General features: G+C 39.3%; 1 protein-coding gene across 7 annotated transcripts in view; it reads right to left on the reverse strand.

Moving 5' to 3' along the window:
* LOC137997408 (uncharacterized) overlaps positions 1 to 19,751 on the reverse strand; it is a 43,105-nt gene extending 23,354 nt beyond the window's left edge. For 3 of the 7 annotated variants that reach the window (XM_068843379.1, XM_068843377.1, XM_068843376.1), the window contains exons 1-3: positions 18,473 to 19,751; positions 17,354 to 17,466; positions 14,534 to 14,633 (exon numbers count right to left, since the gene is read on the reverse strand). In XM_068843379.1, the coding sequence (XP_068699480.1) occupies positions 18,578 to 19,348 (771 nt within the window). In that variant the 5' untranslated portion in view covers positions 19,349 to 19,751 and the 3' untranslated portion in view covers positions 14,534 to 14,633; positions 17,354 to 17,466; positions 18,473 to 18,577. The other 4 variants (XM_068843378.1, XM_068843375.1, XM_068843380.1 and 1 more) reach the window with 4 other exon arrangements.
* Positions 19,752 to 20,178: the final 427 nt, after the last annotated feature.

The raw sequence follows: 20,178 nt of genomic DNA on the forward strand, positions 1-20,178 counted from the left end.
GTTTCATGATGACAAATTTCAGTGTACGTCCGCCCAGTTTTAAAAATAAATATATTATGCTGGGTTTACTTGGAAAATTATGAGGAAATTCTGTCCAACTGTCATTGGTATTTATTATTTCAATGATCTTCCTCTTTCTTTTTGTACAAAATCAACTAAAATCCTCTTCAACAAAGCAATTTTTAAATATTATTTTGCTCAATATTAATTTCCTTGCTTGCTGCTGTCATGTATTTTGTGTGTTTGTACGTGTATGTGTGTTGTACGTTCATGTGATTGTTACGTTTCCTTTTATATAAAATTAAAGCTATACAGATGATTGTCATTCTGTGCACTAATTAGTTTTCACTTTTTCGTGCCCTTTCCTCTCATTATTTTTTTACCTTGTACTTTTGATTGGAGTGAAATAAAAATTAAATTACATGCACCCTCGTAAAGAGTAAATATAATGTGGATGAGTTTGTGAGGTTAACAGGGGATAGATCAAGCCCCTCGCCAGCTTGTGCATAGCCAGATTTAACCCGATATCAGCTGGTCAGTCACAAAAGTGCCCTGTCGATGTCACCAAAGATCCCTCTTTACGTTACACAAGTGCCTTTCTCCTCCCCTTATAATGCTGCTCATATGGTTGACTTGTTAGCTAGTAAGCACTTTGGTAATTCACTGCTCTTTCTTGTTACCTTACCTTCAAAGATTATCAAAAGAGAAAGGAAAAGAGGTGTATTGTAAGTCTTAAGTGGTACACATTCCTCGGCACAGGTCCATGGGTGGTCCTAGGAGCATGTTAGAACAGCATTAGTTTGCTTTGGATTGAGGAAGAAATATGAGTTCTCAAGCTATGATAAACTCCCCAAAAAAAGAAAAGCAGCACCAGGTAAAGCAACAACAGTGCCAGAGAAACAAAGAGCATGTGCACCTGGAACTGTAGAAGCCCCAAAACAAAAATGTGACCTATCACGGGAAAACATACACTAACACTTTTCCGTAAATTCCAATGCTTTACCAACAGGGGTTGCCAATGGCTTTTCCAACACCTTCAATGCTCCCACCAACGCTTTCTTCAACACAATCCAACATCGTCAAAAAATTCACAATGGGTTGTCAATTTTTCCAATGCCTCATGCTTTCCAGCGGCTTTTTACTGCTTCCAACGTGGAATACAAACCCCATCAAACCCACTGATTTCCCGATGCTTTCAACTCCAAGGAGAATACATCATTTAAGATTTTTCACGATAAAAATAAATATGAAAGAAAGGACGAGTTTACCATACAATCTCGACAATCTTCCATACCAAGCTTTAAATCGGCCTTCACTTTATTTTTTTATTATAATCGTTGCGTGGAAAATAGGATTTCTTTCCTTTAGTTGGCAATTAAAATGTCTGTGTGAACATTAGAATGTTTTAGATAATTACTCCATCATAAAATCTTCATTCACATTCACAATTATTAAACCTCCAACAATATTTTTTGTTAATTTACATACAGTAGGTGCTTTGTGCATGCAGAGAAGTGTTACGAAAGAAATTCATTGCTTAGTCCTTTTCTGTGTCCCATTAAGATGTATTTATTTCCGAAAGCGCAAGATAACATCAAATTTTTCCTTTTAAACACTTGTGTTCTATGGTAGCATGAAACCTCACAAAGTTAGGTGTAACAGTGGTTTCAGCGGCAACAAGAGTCAACGCTCAACTTGTGTCACGACATGTAACTTTATGATGCAAATTTTGAGGTGACGATAGTGTGACATTGCTTAGTCTTCTATTTTGCTAACTATTTAAACTTTCAAAACAAATGTATACAAAAATTTAGTGTAGTGAGGATCAGGCAGATTTCTATGCAGTGGTTTATGAGGTTATGGACACTTTTTGAGTCTACCTTTTGAGCTTCTCTTCCGCAGACTTAAAGCACATGCAAATTTCTGAATGATGTTATCAAATTATACGGTTCGCGCTTCAGTTACGGTGAGTTTGACTTAGAGCGACCAGAAGATATTGATGACTTCGTTTCAGTCAACATTGGGATGGAAGGAGCAAAGAAATCCGCTAAATCGTGTCTGTAAAGTAGCAAATAAACCTGGTGTTTCACTGCTGCAAACAGATCGTTGGCACCGCTGGAATAACATGTCACTTTATGATTATTGATAAAAGGTGACTTTGACAGTAATAAATTGTAGCTACAATTGTAATAACAAACAGTTAGTTACTTGTTTAATGTATTCCTATGATGAAGGTATGAATGATTGTTTACTCTCAACACCTTGAACAGCTTGTGTGAACTCTCCCAACGGGTTTTTCAACGGCTTTTCTCAACACCTCCATCAGGGACCCAACGCTTTGCCAGTGCTTCAAGCCGTTCAACAGAAAAGCGTTAGTATACCTTTTCCTGTGAGAGGTCACAAATAGTCAACAGATTATCACCACTACCGCCGTTGTCCTCTCTCAGGGTGCACGTCAATGGTGAAGAGACTCCCTCTCCATTTGCGGAATGTTCATAGATTAAAGCCAGAAGAAGTGAAAAAGACCCTGGCCAATGCTAAAGGTCGTGTATCGGATTCTCATCATGTTCCTTATCACCAAAGAAGAGAAGCCATGTGTGACAGTGATGACCTTGCCACCGTAACACAGCCATCTGGGTTTGTATGAATTTTAGATTCTGATAGTGAAGAGTGCAGCAATCAGATTGCAGAAGGGTCCTGAAGGAGTGTGCTGGGGAACTATCATATCCCTTAACACTACTTTTCAATGTATCTTTCCAAATCGGAAAAGTACCAGGCCTTTACATAAGGTTCAAAAGAAACAGAGTGAGGCAAAGAAAAACCTTCTTTCAAATCATCATCAGACAAATAAGATTCACATTTCAGCTTTTGCCCACTGCATGGAGAGTGCTTTTTTACTGATTATGAGAGCATAATAATCTCTAGATTTTTTTTTTTTTTTTTTTTTGCAGTGCAGTGCCTCATAGGGGGGTTGTACCATCAGGTTTTTTAGTTTTTGCCGTTTTTCAAGGGTCCAATATCGGTCTTTTTTCCCTGGAGAAGTTCCATGTTTTAGTGCTTCTAAATAACCAAACAGGGTTTATGACATTGTCAATATCCCTGGCAGACACCATAGTAAAAATAAAAGATGCTTGTTCAATCGCCTATCGTGCGGCTGTGTGTGTGCTGATAACCAGACCATTTTACGCTGGAGATAACTTTATGAGTAGTATGGTGTGGGCCATTTTGCGTATCATTTTTTTCTGAACCACCTTGCGAGTTGACTGCCGCGAGACGAACAAGGTGGTTCAGAAGGTGGTGTCTGTGAAGTGACCCACACCATACCACTAGCCTCACTTTGCTTTTTTAAACAAGTTAAATTCAGACCACATTCTTCATCAGTATACCAAGGAACAGAGTCTAAAATTAGAACTATTTCCACTTATCAGTCAATTTTTCAAAGAGAAGAAATAAACTGCTTTGGTGGACATATTGGAAAATCTTGAAACATTTGAAAAAATATTTAAAGCAGCAAATGAGCATGGAGCTTTGGAAAGGAAAAGCAGCTAAATCCTAAGACTTTAAATGCCCATCAGGTTAATATAGTAATACTGTACATGTTGTACTTTCATTTACCAGATTAGAGCACATCTTAATTTTTGTTTTTTTAATATAGAATAATGGGAAATGGGCTTGTTACATCTTGCTTTAAGTACACTTAAGGTCACTGCATGTTTTAAAAGATTAATGGCGGAGCTCAGGAGCACAAAGCACACCAGCAAAGGACCATGGGTAAGATATATTTGGGTAATCTATTGATGCGTCCGCCCATACAGACTGTCGGGGTGGGGGTGGAGAGGAAGGACAGCCTCTGGGGACGAAGAAATCCTCGAGAGAAGCCAAGGAAGGTGAAGAAGAGAAACTTTCAATGAAAATCAACGTAAAGCTGAGAAACCAAACACTTATATTTACAATGGTTAGCTTTCAGGTAACGTTTTCCTTCTTAATATATGCCTTGTTGCCTCACATATTTTATAACACTAGCTAAAAAAACGAAGGACTGAAAACGTTTGCAATTCCGTGTTGACAGAGATTCTGACATATTTCAACAATCACATTTATAGGCTTTTTGTGTGAAATGGATGTCCAGTTATGAGCTGCTTTGTTTGACTGTGAAATTGCAGTCAAGTAAGCAAATTTACTACCCTTTAGGTTGACTTTCTAATTAGTAAAGATTTTTGCTATTGTTCTGAACCGTGAAGAGAGATAGAGAGTGAGAGAGAGTAAAGATTGTCAGTGAAACAGAAAATGCTGTGCATGTAATTTCAGTTTTAGTTGTTGATTAAAATTGTTGGTTATTGTTTGCAAGGCTTGTTTGTTTACTGCATGCTGTCAGCTCAGGTGTTCGATCTGTTTGATCACTGTAAACTGTACAAACTAATGATAATTAATTTTGTACTTTATGAAGAAGCATCACTATTTCCATAAACACTGTACACTCTTCTTTTTATAAGAATGTTGAGGCTGAGATTAACTAAAATTGTAAGAACATATCAAGACCATTCCTCAGGCTGAGACTGAGTCCATTGAGAACGCTTTTATTTCAGTGTCTGTATTTTAAATGAAAGCATGAAATAACGCTAAAGAAATGTAAATTAACCCGAATACTTAAGGGCATACTCAGTATAACATAACGATGGTTTTCTTGTTGCATCACACACAACTCAGTTAATGAGCAGTTCTTATTTATTTTCGTGAGAAAATATTAAACTTCAAGACCATCAAAGCAAGCACTTTGATAGGTTTCCTGGTCACAACCGCAAGATTTCAGTTATTAAAAAACTATACCATGAAAAATTAAGAACACCTTTACGAACGTTTTCAGCCTCATAACACCAAATTATATACGATTTTCATCCTCAGCTCCAATATTAGTGCAAGTTCTGGTCATCAGAAGAAGTGGTGCCTTCCGTAGTCAACAATCTGCAGACAACTGCTGCAATTTTATTTGCAGACTGCAATTATTCCAAAATTGCAAATTTTGTGGTAGTCATTCCCATCCAAGTCGACCCTCTTCAGAGCCCAGAAGCTGTACTTCATCCCTGCAATCTCCAAGTGGTGTGGGATTGGCAACAAAGGAAACTTTTCGTAGAGCTGACAGGGAAGGAGTTTGTGGTCTGTGGAAATGGGCAGTGCGACTTGCCTAGCTTCACTGACAAAAAGCTGTTTTCTTATGGAAATGACAATGTCCTTTATTATTGATTTAGAAGTGCTTGATGAAAGAGAGATGAAATCTGTTACCATGGAGAAGTAGATTTTCATCCTCAGCTCCAAAATTAGACGTTTTTATAAAAAAAAAAAGAGTGCATAATTTGCTTTCTGGGGTTAGAGGCAGGAGCTCCGCTTTTAGGCTTGGCTAAATCTATATATTACAATATTTGAAACTGGTTTTCTCAGGAGGTGGTCATTTCACCAGACTTTGATTTACTTCTGGGAGTAGACCAAGGGCTGTTACGCACACAGGTATGGATAGGCTTGAAGACACAAAACCTGATGTAATAGAGCTTTTTAACACAATGCAAGCATTCTTGAGTTAGAGGAGTTGTGCCATGCCTAAAATGCATGCTCCATGGTTTGGAAACTGTTCAGCCTTACAAGAGATATCCTTTCAGTTGAAAAGAAATCCGCTACCATCATTGTTCTTTAGCACTCACATGCTGTTCAATTCACAGCAATCGGTAGTGCTGTATGTAGTTTTGTAGGAATACTGTTTATTTTGCAAATACTTGTACACTGGCTGTTGGGAACCATTCGTGGCATTATGGCAATAGCAGAAAGATCCTGTTGCTAAGGAGCATTGAGAAACGTTTGTCTAAGGATAAATTGGAAAAAGGCACATTGACATATTTATGTTTAGAAGGACATCTCAGAAACTTTTAAAATGTAGAAAGCAAAGTGTGTGTACTCGTCCAAAACTGCTTTCCTACAAACACAGGAGAAGTGGCAAATTGTCCTTGTTTGCCCGTGTCTGTCTGTTTATATATACACGCAAGTTATTACATGCGACTTGCAGTTGTGTGTTTTTACGTTGGAAAGTTTACAGAATGTCTTTTTGTATGTCAATGCAATGGTGACAACATTTTCTAGTGGAAAGCTGTATTTAAATGAAAGCACAAAACACTGACCTGAACATCATATCCCACTAATAATATGCTAAGCACTGAAAATGTCAACCTTACTTGAGGCACATTCTATGTAGGATAATATTGTAATAATAGTAATGTTCGTTGTAATAATCTTGAGTTATGACATTATAGTTGAGGGATTTTCAAAAAGCCAGCATTTTTTGTGTCTTTTCTATACTGCTTCATTACTATGGTAATGTTTTTCCATTCTTCAGCAATATTTTATAAAAATCTAGTTGAGAAAGTAACTTTTTTAAGACAGTTGAAAGCTCTATCATTGAGTACTTACCCTTGCTGTTCTCTTTTGTTTAGAAAACTTTTAGCCTTATCAGATGCATTGTGTGAACTTGACAAAACCTTTGAGTACAGCTCCAGCTCTAGTGATGAAGAATATTGGGGTTTACATAATTATAGGACAAGTGGCAGGTTAGAAACAATACTACACATGCAAATAGAGTGTAACTGTCAGTCCAAGGCCAGACATTATCAATATATACTTATCACAGATTCACTATCACAGTTACCAAAACAAAAACCACAGTAACTTCAGATTTTAGTAGGGAGATTGAATTGTGAATAATTGTACAATGTATGTCTTGTGTCCTTTTTAGTTTCCCACCAGTCACTGCTGCTTGCAGCCGCCCGATTGGGCACACCCCGCCATTCCTATCATACTTGAGAGAACTGTATGGCGATGCTAAGACGTCGGGTTGGCCGAGAGAGAAGTGACACTATTGCCTGCGGAAGAGGGGTGAGACAAGGCGACCCCATGTCGCCCCACCTCTTCAATGTCATCATTGACTGGGCGGTCGACCAGCTAGATTCCGAGTTGGGAGCTGTGATTGGTACCGAACAAGTTAATGTGTGTGCATTCGCAGATGATCTAGTGCTGATAGCCAGAACACCGGCGGGCCCACAGGCCCTGCTGGGTACTCTCTTGTATCCCTGCGAATTGACATATATGGTAACGGAAAACGCTGGGTGGTCAACCCAGTCCCTTAGCTCAGGATACCAGATAAGGCGGGAGACTCGAGGATTACTCTGGCCACGTCAGCCTCTCAGGTGCAAAAATACCTGGGAGTGCCCATAACAGAGGGCACCACGACAGCATTTGCAGCAGGAAAAGTGCAGCACGGCCTGTCGAACACCTCCCGAGCTCCACTCAAACCACAACAACGAATGTACATGCTGTTTCAACATCTCCTACCATTGATATACAATGAACTTATCTTAACACATTACTCTGATAGCTACATGAAATGGCTCAATAGATGTACGAGAGCGGCAAGATCATGGCTCAAATTTCCTAAGGACACCCCTATCGCCTACTTCCACACGGTGGCGGTGGATGGCCTCAGTGTTCCCTTGGAACAAACCGTACCTCTGATGTGTGCAAAGAGGCTCAAGCGGCTTCGTTCGAGCGAGGATCCCATGATCCTCGCTCTTCTGATGGATGAGACAGCCGGGTCTATTCTGCGCCTACAGCAGCAAGCAAAGATCTTTGGCGGCTCTGTGATTAACACCAAGCAGACACTGCAAATGGCGCTAGCTGGGTCATTGAACTCTTTCTTGCTTTCACCATGTTGCTCATTGATTTTACATGCAGTTATAACTCATTGCCATTTCTATGTAACTGAAATACTCATCATTGCTACTAATTAGGGTTACCAGAACCTAAGGTAAGGATTTAAAAACATGCTGGACCATGCATGGACTCAACTTATATATTTCTATTGTTTAAATCAGAACATGTGGGTCTGCCTTTTGCATCATGTCTGGGACCAGTATGAGTGCTAGACGGCAAGAGTGACCATGGTAATCTGTCCGAAGAGGAGCCGGCTGCTTTCATGGTTTGATGGCAGGTCCAAGGAATTTGAAATACTAACAGAACAGTAAAACTAAACGGCAGATAATAATCTGGCAAACTATGTAAGGTTCTACATTCATGCAGTGTATTTGAGTATCCAATAAATAAAGCATTTTTTTGGCAGTTTTCTTGTCAAGATCAACATATGATATAATTTGTATGCCTGCCTGTTGTGGTACGTAACTTGTGAGGGTCAAATAGAAAAATGCACTCTCGTAGATAAATTGTGTGTGGAGTGCAAGACTTACAGAGTAATTTGTAGTTGTTTTGTAGACACATGGGTGCCTTGGAACGAGCAAAGTGGATGTCAACGATGTATGCTAGCAAGAGATTTTTCTTATGAGTAAAATTGAATTATGGAATCATGAATTAAATTATGAGTAAAATCAAATCAGTATTTTTTGTTTCCCATTGATTTCTGACAATATTTCTAAACAAAATTGTATTGAGAAAATTCACTCTTTTTCTAGAGGAGCTTGCTTGGTCTCCTACCTACGTAATACATGTAAGACATAAGTATTAGGTTGTTTTATTAAGAGGGGATGTAAAGGCAACCAAAGATGGCGGCTGGATAGTGATTTACTCAGGCGAGAAAATTCGTGCTTTTCGCTTGGGAATACGGTAAGCATCGAGATGCATCATTTATTGCACTTCTGAGTAGCTTTGAATGTCCTGACCTAGTGAATTAGCTTTTTTTGCCGTATTTAGTTGCTATATTGAAGAGAAAATGCAGCGGAAACAACTCGATCGAGAAGGTACTCAAATTCGACAATTGCCGGGCGCTACGTTTCAATGCAACCTTTGTTCACGAACGTTCTCCATCAGTCATGGTAGGAATATCCATCTGAGCAGCTGTAGAAGGAGATATTTAAACACTGAGTCGGCATCAGAGGGGATGGTAGAGCATGAACAACCCCAAGATAGTAGCAATATCGACACAGGGAATCGACCAACTCCAACACAACCGAAAATATGGGGGGATTATACCAAAGACAATCTTCATCAAGTGATCCATAACATATATGGAAAAAATTGTTTATTGGAGGCAAAACGTATTTAAATTGCCCAGTGGAGCGGCTGGTAAGAAATTTGTCTCCGAAACAACAAAGTGGTTAGAGTTTTGGAACCTCGATGCAACCAATTACATTAGGACATTGCTCTGAAAGTTATCATGATAATGCCTGCCCTACTTCTTCAGAAGCCAACCTTCAAGTCAACAGCAAAGGAACACTCCCAGTGTTTGTCAAGATGCCTGCAAAAGTGGGAGCAGGGTGATCTAGATGCACTTTTAGGGGAGGCCAGTACAATCCAGGGCAAATTGCCTTCAAATCCCAAGGGAAAGAGCGATGAAAGATTATCGAAAACATTTGCTAAGCTTGTGCTTGAAGGGAAGATAAATGCAGCTATGAAGCTGTTAGACCAACAGATTAGCAAGGGGGTGCTCCCTCTGTCCCAAAGCACGATAGAAGAGCTGATACAGAAACACCCAGAGGCAAGCGAAGCTGACTCTTCCTTGTTAATGGATGGCCAACCACCATTTGTTGACCCTGTGATGTTTGAAAGCATTACAGAATCTACCATAGCAAATTCAGCATTACGGACAAAGGGATCTAGTGGGCCCTCGGGTCTAGACGCAGATGGGTGGAGACGAATCCTGGTGTCTAAGAACTTTGGGGCAGCTGGTCACAATCTTAGGATTGCTCTAGCTAAATTTGCACGAAAAATCAGCACTGTTGAAACTGAGGTCGCCGTTAAAAATGGCAGATCCTACACAAACCTGTAGGCGTATACAGCTCGTCGGTTGATCCCCTTAGACAAGAACCCAGGTGTCAGACTGATCGGTGTCGGTGAGGTACTACAAAGGATCATTGGAAAAGACATACTTTCAGCGATCAAACCAGACATCATGAGCTCTGCTGGAAATTTGCAACTCTGTGCTGGTCAAGCAGGTGGATGTGAAGCAGCTGTGCATGCTATGGGTGATATTTTTGATGAACAGGCTACTGATGCACTGCTCTTGGTGGATGCAGACAGCGCCTTTAATTCACTCAATCAGAGGGTTCTTCTCTACAATATCTCCTACCTATGCCCACCAATGGCCATCTATATTAGGAACTGTTACAGTGTACCCTCCTGTTTATTTGTGCTCGGCAGAACCGAAATTTAATCATCAGAAGGGACTACACAGGGTGATCCCCTTGCAATGCCAGTTTATACAACAGGCATAACTCCCTTTTAGAACTGGTAAAACCGAAACCGATGTAACAATGAAGCATGTAGCCTTTGCAGATGATTTGGGGGGTGCTGGGGACCTGATTACTCTGTGACGCTGGTGGGACAACATAGTGCTGTATGGTCCCAAGCTACAGTGTAGGATATAATCCAAATGCAGCAAAGTCATGGCTAGTTGTTAAACCACACACCGAAGTACGTGCACGAGAGGTATTTGAGAGAACCAACATTAACAAAACCAAAGGAGGAAGAAAATATCTTGGTGGCTTTATTGGGAGCGAGAGTGACAGTGGCAAATATGCTGAGGAGCTAGTCAGCTCGTGGTGTGGACAACTGAAAGTACTGTCGAAGATAGCAAAGACAGAACCACAAGCTGCTTCTGCTACGTTTGCGAGCGGGTTCAAACACACACTGAATTATTATATTAGAACATTGCCCAACATCAAGCAACACCTTGGACAACGGCATGCACTTGTGGATCAAGTGTTTATCCCAGCAATAACAGATGGCCATATATGCTCTGCTGACAAACGACTCCTGCTCTCATTACCAGCAAAGAAAGGTGGCTTAGTCATTCCCATCTTCTCTGCTACTGTGGACTCCGCGTTTTCAAGATCCAGAGCAGCCAAAGAACAGCTGATAGAGCATATCAACAATCAAGATAGTACAGCACAGGTGGACAGTGAACTACTCAAGCACTCAAAACGAGACATCATAAAGGCAAAGGAGAAACACAGTGAAGCCATCCTAGAGCAACTTCATGCGAAGATGACCCCCGAACAACTGAGGGCAAATGACCTAGCCATGCTGAAAGGCGACTCTAGTTGGTTAACTACACTACCACTGAAGTCAGAAAACTACAACCTAAACAAGAGGGAATTCTACGATTCACTAAGTTTAAGGTACCGTTGGACACCAAAGTACCTCCCATCAAAATGTCCATGTGGCAAGAGATTCGATGTTGATCATGCGATGTCGTGTATGAAAGGTGGGTTTGTCCATAGGAGGCATGACGAAGTGCAAGATTTGTTCGCATCGCTGCTCCAGGATGTATGCCATGATGTCGAGGTCAAACCACATCTGCAGACCCTAACTGGAGAAATTCTAACTAGCAGTACCAACTCATCAGATGAAGCCCGCCTGGATGTTAGTGCGCGAGGGTTTTGGCAAAGGGGGCAACATGCATTTTTTGATGTAAGGGTTTTTAACCCATTTTCAAAGAGCCACCTAAACCAAAGACTTGAAACCGCATTCACTTCCAACGAGAATGAGAAAAAGAGGCACTACAATCAGCGTATCACTGAGGTTGAGCACGGCTCCTTCAGCCCCCTCCTGTTTACACCCTATGGCGGAAGTGCAAAGGAAGCTGAGCGTTTCTTAGCTGAGCTCACACACAAAGTCTCTGATAACAAACACATGAGCTACAGCACTGTGATTGGCTGGCTCAAAGCCAAACTCTCCTTCAACCTACTAAGATCAGCTGTGCTATGCATAAGAGGTTCAAGAGCACCCAGGCAGGAGTTTAATGTTGATGTTACCGAAGCAATAATCTCTGAAGCAACTGGAAAGATCAGATAATTAACTGTATATACATATTACATATACATTTTCTTAATTTTAGTTGTACATAGATTGTTAAATTTTTGAAATCCTTTTTAGGTGAAGTTTTAATAAAGTTTCCATTTTAAATCATTATTATTATATATTACATGTATTATAACAATCAATTATATAAAACTTTCAGATGGCTTTGCCATTGTGATAGTTTTACCTATTGCAAAACTAGTTTGCATCAACCTCAAGTGACCTGAAATTGGACATTAATTTTGAGCACGTTGGAAGATACTGTAACTACTGCATTACAGTAAAAGTGATCAAACAATCCTCTTTCATTGTTAGATTTACCAGGAAAAAATCCTCAAAGTATGCCACAAATTGGCAGTGATTAACTGGAATTATCACCTCATTGTAAGTGACAAAGTTGATTCCCTTGGGGACGTTTCTGTAACTCACAAGTACAATCAGCAGACAAAATCATGGGAATGTTAAGGTGATAAAGGAGTCCAAGGATTACGGATGCATTTGGATAATGCTGGCCAAAGTGTTTCGTCTAAGGTCGGAAGATGACAACAACATGTAAAGGGTGGTACTCATAGATAACTGCCTCCAACAATTATTGCCTTGGTTCTGCCAGTTCCATCAAGTGAACTGTTCAGGCAGCACACCAGCAGATTCACTAAAACATCATAACCGCTGGGTTGTCAGGATGGTCTAACTTTGACTTGGACTGTAAAATTGAGCACAAGCATGACTTGGTAGTTTGTACATAATTTTTTTATAAAATTTGTAACCTCTGAAATATAAATCTTTCCCTTAGCTGTCTGGCACATAGATGTTAGGGATAAGGTTTGCCTGTACTAACATCGGGCACACCAATTTGCTTTGAATAATCAAATCAAATTGCCTTAAATTAATGTCCATAATTTGCCAATGGAAAGTGTAGTTATTGAACTTTTTTCTTATTTAGGACTCACACGTTACACTGAATACAAGTAGATATCATTAGGAAATTTATTACATATAAAACAGGAATTTTATTCCATAAAGCTCACTTGTAGAAATCTATACGGTTTGCCTCCGTCCAGTTGGGATTCTTAAAAGTTGTTCTGTTCAATGCTTGGAGATAATAGCTACTTGCTAATATAAAAATCCGAGGGTAAATAATGACACATGTACTTACTTACTTACTTATTTTCACATGTGAAGAAAGCATATACAGCCAATTAGAATAGCAGACAGCTGTTTCACATGTGGAAGTATAACCAATAAACAGTAGCATAAAGGCCTTTCCAAGCTTCTACGTCATTTTGTCGTAGTCATTCTTGTAATCGTCAAGCATGCTTAAGGTCCCTGTTGTGACCAATTCAAGTACAAAGGTCTGTTGAAATCATTTTGTATGGGGTTACAGAATGTCCCACACCAACTTTGTACATAAGAGAGTATGATTCTGGGAGTACTAAAACCTCAAAGACCTGCTCCAAAGATCACATCTACAGAGAACTAGTATATGAAGATGACGCTTTTGTATTGGACGAAGTCATAGTGGAGCTTGACAAGTTTGCTTAGATCCAGTAATTTTACATGTAGATGGTAGTTTGACAGAAGAAAAGGTTTTTTTGCACGTAACAGCTCGGGCATATCAGATATGAATTCCCAGTGTTATCTAAATCCATCGAAACATATACTGCGGTATTCTATGGAAGAGGAACATTAAAACAGCTGCCTCGAGGTAGGAGATTGAAATGGTTTGCTTGAGCAGAATCATCGTACTACATAAAGTGATTGGACTCTTAAAGAGTTTGTAGAAAATTGTAGGGGCTCGAAAACCGTTGGATTTTTCTCAATCAAACAAGAGCTTAACCTATGGGTTTCCTCATGTTTCTCATTGCTCATTTCATCCCTCCAAAGTGCAATACATGTAGCTCTGTAAAAAGAATTTCTATCTCCTCTGACAACGACTAAAATGCAGGATTTGCATTAGTCCTCTAGTTGCACATAGGGTGATACTAAGGGCGCGTTCGATTGACCGTATTCTGGAATAGGAATACATGGAATAGAATTTAGAAATCCTTTGTTTTTACGGAAATTCACATTAAAATTATCAAACACTGCTAAAGTGCTATTTCAAACATACATTTATTTTCCTTGTTGCTTTAAGCTTGCCAAACATACCGTTTTAATCATCACTCCTCGTATTCTTATTCCGGAATAGGGTCAATCGAACGCGCCCTAAAAGTAGTTAGCCCTGATCTTGGGAACCAGATTACCCATGTCAACTTGGCCCATACATGTGCAAAGATGCCCTGAGACAGTGAAACCGTTTCTTAACTTTTACTTTTAATAATGTATTTTTTACTTTTAGTGGACAGACTTAACTCATTATTTTTTAGTTTAAGTGCACTAAAGCAGGATTTTCTTTAAAATAATATATTATTTCACTAAGGCTATTTTGAAAAAAATCCCCACCTCCACATTCCCATAAACCAATATTGTGCATCATTGTAAATGACAGGATTTTCCAATATAATTTTGCTTAATGTGGTCTTATCTTCAGCACAGCTCACTGTTTGTGACTCAGCTCAGAGCAACTTTGTGCATGATTTCATTTTTTTTTTCTAAGTGATCTTTTCTCCAAACTGGGAACCTATCCATAATCATGTCAAGGGTAAAACAAAGTTCATCTACATGTACAACTTTAACACATTCTTACAGCTTTGACTTGATTTCTTGGACTTCATTTTGCAATACATTTATGAGTGTTGTGCTGCTAATGAGTTGGGAACTTCCATGGCCATTTGATGATCTTCATACTGTAAAGAAAGTGGAAAAGAACTTCAGCAGAATTCACAGCAGTCCAATGGATTTTTCTGACCAGGTCCTGCATGATGCACCAATATTTTCCTCCTGCACTAATTCCGGGTGTTGTTGTAATACTCCCTCACAACAGCCTCTAATCCTTCAACATTGGCGCCTGCTACATTGTAGGTTGTTGCTATTGTAGTCCTTTATTAGCCTTCCATCTTGGCCACCTCAACCACATTTTTGGGAAAAAACCTTTCCATTGTGTGAGGTACTGTACAGTACACCAAAATTAATAATTCTTTCAATACAAGAGGAATCAATAATAATAATAGTAATATAAGAATTTGTTGTTTATCAAAATTCTTTGGCAGTCTTCAAAAGAACTGAATAAACCATTTTACAGTTGTGTGCCTACATGTACAATCATAGACAAAACCGTTGGAAAGGTTAGCACTTTTGATGTCTTCCATGCTTCTCTCCCCTCCCCCCTCATTCAATGTTGTGCAAAACTGAATGGTTTTAGTGGGAAATTGTTGTGTTATCTTCCAACATTTACGAGGTCGTCTGAGGTATAGTCTTTGGAAAGAAGATGAAAAACTGTCTAATATTTCTCTAATATTTCTCCAATTGACTTTTTCAGCAATAGCAACACCATCTTGGATTTTGCATTTGGCACAATCCATGGGCTTGTTAGCCTGGAGAGACCACAATGCATCAGGACTCAAGATAGCGTACAGTACCGCTCAAAGATAAGCGAACCATCAAACGCGTTTCAAACTAGTCTTCAACGCGTTTGCGTTTGGCTTTCAACGCGTTTGCGTTTTTTTTTTAACGCAAACGCAAACGCGTTGACCAAAGTCATTAACTTTTCGAAGTATTTGCATCACAAAAGGTTCAATGATGCGTTCGAAAAGTAATGTCACAAAATAAAACACAGTCTCGTTGTCTGGCTATACAAAGTTCGCGTTGCGGCCTCATAAAAACAAAAAGGTTTGTGTTTTCGGATTTTTTCACGTCCCACAGCCATGTCATGTAAACTAAAATTACAAAATAAAATTTGAAGAGACCAAAAATGATTCTATGACAAGCGTAATGAAAATCCATGATATAACGCTCCGGCAAGCAGTTGTAAACACGAGAATGCCAGCCGAAATTATGTGAATGGCTTTTCAACTGTCTGGAAGCTTTTAACAACATGAACCAAAAGCACCGGGGACAATGAATTTGTTGACATTTGGAGTGGTAGTTTGCTTCAAAAGTAAAATCATTTTAGATATACAGGAACGAATTACACATTGCGCTGTTTCAACACGGAGATGAGAAAATTCGATGGCGACAAGCTCAAAAGACTTTTTAGTTTCGCCGCTAAAAAGACGAAATTGCTAAGCTTCCCTGATTATTGATCAATAATAACTTCATAGTTCTATTTCTTCAATGATCTCCAATAAAAGCTGTGTTAAAATGGACTTCATTGCAAAGGCTGTTTACATAAATATGCGCGGGGCGGAGAAGAATAAATAATTCATTCGTTGTCACGCAACCTTTTCACCCCAAGCGCAGACGGCACGTATTATTATTTTGCTCCCTTTTGTGATAAAAGCATGAAACTTTGTAATAATCTCTGGAAGGCAAAATTAATTGACAACGCAGTAATTCAGCACCAAAGCTCACCACTTCACAAAAGGTCAACAAAAAATAAGAAACGGAGATTTCAAAATAGATAAGGTGGCTATATGAAGATGTGCAATATTCGACTGATTATTCTCTGTAGTCAGTACCGCTCTGATCAAGTGAAAGACAGTTTGAAAGGAAACAACGCGGCAAACTAGCCATCAAAGCTTACTGAAAAACACATACAAACAATTTTCGTCTGGACTGAATATCAATCGTTGATCGATTGTTATTTCAGAGTTTTATAATGTCCGAGAATCTGTTGCGTGATAGTTGCTCGATGATTTAAACTGATTCATGCATATGCAGCTGCATGTTATATCAAGGTTGTGATGCAGTTTCGCTTAATATGTGTTCTCATTGAAACATTCTATAAAAAAAACCCAATGCTCTAAGATTATTTTATTGTGTTTAGTTTTTGGGGCAGTAGAAGTATAATTTCGCTAGTGTAGCGATCGCGATCAAGCGTGTTCGTGTTATCTGATACAAGAAATTCGGAGAAACAAATCAATAACACGGATTTCTTCTAGCCGATTAAACAAGCGCATCTTTTCTCCTTCCTGAAGATTTCTTTTCCAACTTTCCATTGATTGATAGTCAGTTGATCACACTTGTTCACTTTCCATCGCTAAAATTGCAGTCGCTTTGTGGCCGTAATTTACATACCAACTTGTAACACAATGCAAAGGTGCCAAACTTGAATAACAAAGGACAAACACGTTGAAAAAAAACTAGTTCGCAAACGCGTTTTTTTTTTTCAAACGCGTTGGCTCTTCGTTCCCAATGCGTTGTCAACACGTTTGATGGTTCGCTTATCTTTGAGCGGTACTGTAGATATCATGAAAAGGTCATTTCACTGACTAATATATAAGTCAGGCCCTCTGATATTACGCAATGGTGCGATTTCGCACAATCGACCTCAAATCGCATCCAATCACACAATTCACGAATAATCGCATAATTCACAAACGAATACACAACATTCATAAAATAAAACATAAATCAACAAGTTTCTTAGGAATTCCTGCATAAATATGCCATTTTAAAGATGATTTACCTTGGAAAAAGGCTAAAAGGCCTTTGATACCTTCGATTTCGTAAACATCTGAAGTTCAAGGCGTTATTTTGCATGTCAGGGGCCTGGTCTGAGTCTCGTTCTTAAAGAGTCACCTATTGGTGTAACATAAACAGGCCCTTTGTTCAGATTAGCAAATCTGTTCAGAAATATAATACTGCACATAAAAACAAGGTGTAAGAAGCTAGTCGTAGCATACAGGAATAATTCAATCATTTGATCATTCATTTGGCATGTTAGCGAGGTGTATCGATAGTGCAGAAGACCTCTTTTTTTTTTACTTATCCCAACTAATGTGGATCAAGATTCATATTACTGTTCCCTTGTGTTCAAAATGACTTTACGGCAGCAAAAACCTGTTTTTCTTATCCTGAAACCTTGAAAAACAAGCTTGAAATTGCTCAGAAAAAAATCGCATAATTTACATTATTTATCGCATAATTGGCCTTTCTAATCGCACTATCTGCCCTGCAAATTTCGCATAATTTGCATATTTTCATCCCACCCTATCAGAAGGTCTGATAAGTCAGTAACACATTGTTTTCCTGCATTTGATCCAAACACAGATAATTTCATTTCCTTGATTAAAGTCTGCACAAACTGTATGAGTAGGATCAACTGATTTATTAAAATTGATACGGCTTGTTCACATCAATCCCTTGGCTAATACCTGCACTAACTGCTTTTGCTGGATCAAACACGCTAGGCCCAGGGTTCTCCTAGACATAGTGCATGAATATTGCATGTAGCACACAATTTTAGTTCACCATACTGTCACTTCATTCTCACATCTATACCGCTGTATCAAGAATTTCAATGTTGGTAAATGGAATACACTGAGGTAAAAATACATTTATGCATACCAATTCTGGCTCCATACTCTTCATTAATTTGTCAAACCCATTTCAGACCTCTCAACCTCAAAACACCGAAAATCTGGAGACTGATGCAAAAAAATCTGGAGATTGATCGACCGGCAGACAAAACCAAGTAAAAAAACAGGTTCTAATAAAGAGAAAGTGTTTTTTCCTGCTTATAAGTTACTTGTGTGGACCTTAACAACACAGAAATAAACTTTATTTTGACCGCTTCAATACTCACAGCTAAAGTGCAGCCAGCGTGAGCACTGCGTTCAGCTCACCGCTCAGCATTATATGCAGTAGCTGCCTTTTTGGAACTATCCAACAGTTCTTTTGTAGGACTCCACTAGTGACACGGTACAGTCTGCTCTGGATACTGCAGCTTCACGGCCAGCAAACTTGACAGTGTACCCTCCAGCCTCATTGATGCTCTGCTCTCGGTCTTGTTTTTCCTCACAATACTAAACAATCGTTCCTCTCCAGCATTACTAAGGGGCAAGACTAAAACAAGTCCTGCTACTTTTGACAAATGTTTAAATCGTTTAGCAGCTGTGCCAGGGATGACAAGCTGAGCAATATGCCACCACAAGACATCCACTCTGTAATGAATAAGCACCTCTCCATCCTCATCTCCGTCAATCACTTTAGCTTCCTTCAGCACATCATCCCCAAAACATTCATCAGTCTGGTAGTCACAGAACTCATCATAAAGCTTGTCAACAGACAGTTGTTGAAAAATAGCTTTAAATCTGTTTATGAAAAACTCCACGCTCTCCCACTTTGAATCTATTCTGCTTCCTACATCAATCCATCCTGCTTTAATAATTAGTTCGTTTGACAGTGGAAATTTTGTCAAAATGTAACTTAGGGAGTCCTTAAAATAGGCTTTGGCTGCTTTAAATACTTGGGAATGCTGCATCTCACTAATGTCTCCATCATTGAGAAGTTGTTGAAGCCTGATTTTTGTGGTAAACCCCATAAAGATTGTATGCTCTGGCTTATAAATCTTGGGATCATCCAAATTCAGTTCTGTAACTGGTGTGTCCTTTAGAACATGTGGCTTAATGATCCTGTTGGCCAGAGACTGTGCCAGTTGTATGGTGGAATCATGAAGCATGTGAATGATAGGCTCCTCAGATTGTTGAAAAGTGGAATTGACGCATGGTGAAATAGCAGAGCAATTTCTGTTAGAGGATTATTGAAAGCATCTCTCAGCCTTGAAAATATTTGGTCAGCAAACTCTTCACTTAGAAAGTATGACTTCAGTCCACTGTACTTTTCAAGTGTTCACTGCACACACCTTTCCAATGACAGCCACCTTGTTGACACATGTTTCAATATTTTGGAATACTCATGTCCACAAAACTCCATAATTATATTCAAGTAATACCCCTTTTCTCTTGAGATCAATGTGCAAATCTTCAATGCTTGCCCCAATTACTTTTGCAAAAGAGTCATGGCCATTACTGGCAGCTATGTGCACCAGATGACAGGGGCAACCACTAACAAAAATATCTGGATTTTTTTACCTACACCGAGATGCGAAGGAATTGTTCTTTCTGATCATGGAGTTAGTGTTCTCAACACTAAGGCTTACTGCATTGGCCCAAGGGATACTGTCAGCCCTGAACTTCTCCTCAACAGTATTAAAGATTTCTTCTGCTTTGGATGCATCATGACCAGTTGTGACACACATGTCATAGAAGTGGTTTGTCACACATTTTGACTTTTCCATATCAAACAGTTTTATCGTCACTGGATTCATTTTCTTGACATCAGTGTCACTGGATCCGTCAATTCCAAGACTAAATGGGTTATTTTTGCAGTCTTCAACTATGTATTGATGACAGTGGGGTCCCATAGCCTTATTCATAATTGCAACTGGCATATGACTGAGCAATTTTGCTGTCTGGGAAAATAGTTTTAAAGAGTGGTCCAAGATGCCCT

This window comes from Montipora foliosa, chromosome 3 (assembly GCF_036669935.1).
Source record: "Montipora foliosa isolate CH-2021 chromosome 3, ASM3666993v2, whole genome shotgun sequence".
NCBI lineage: Eukaryota > Metazoa > Cnidaria > Anthozoa > Scleractinia > Acroporidae > Montipora > Montipora foliosa.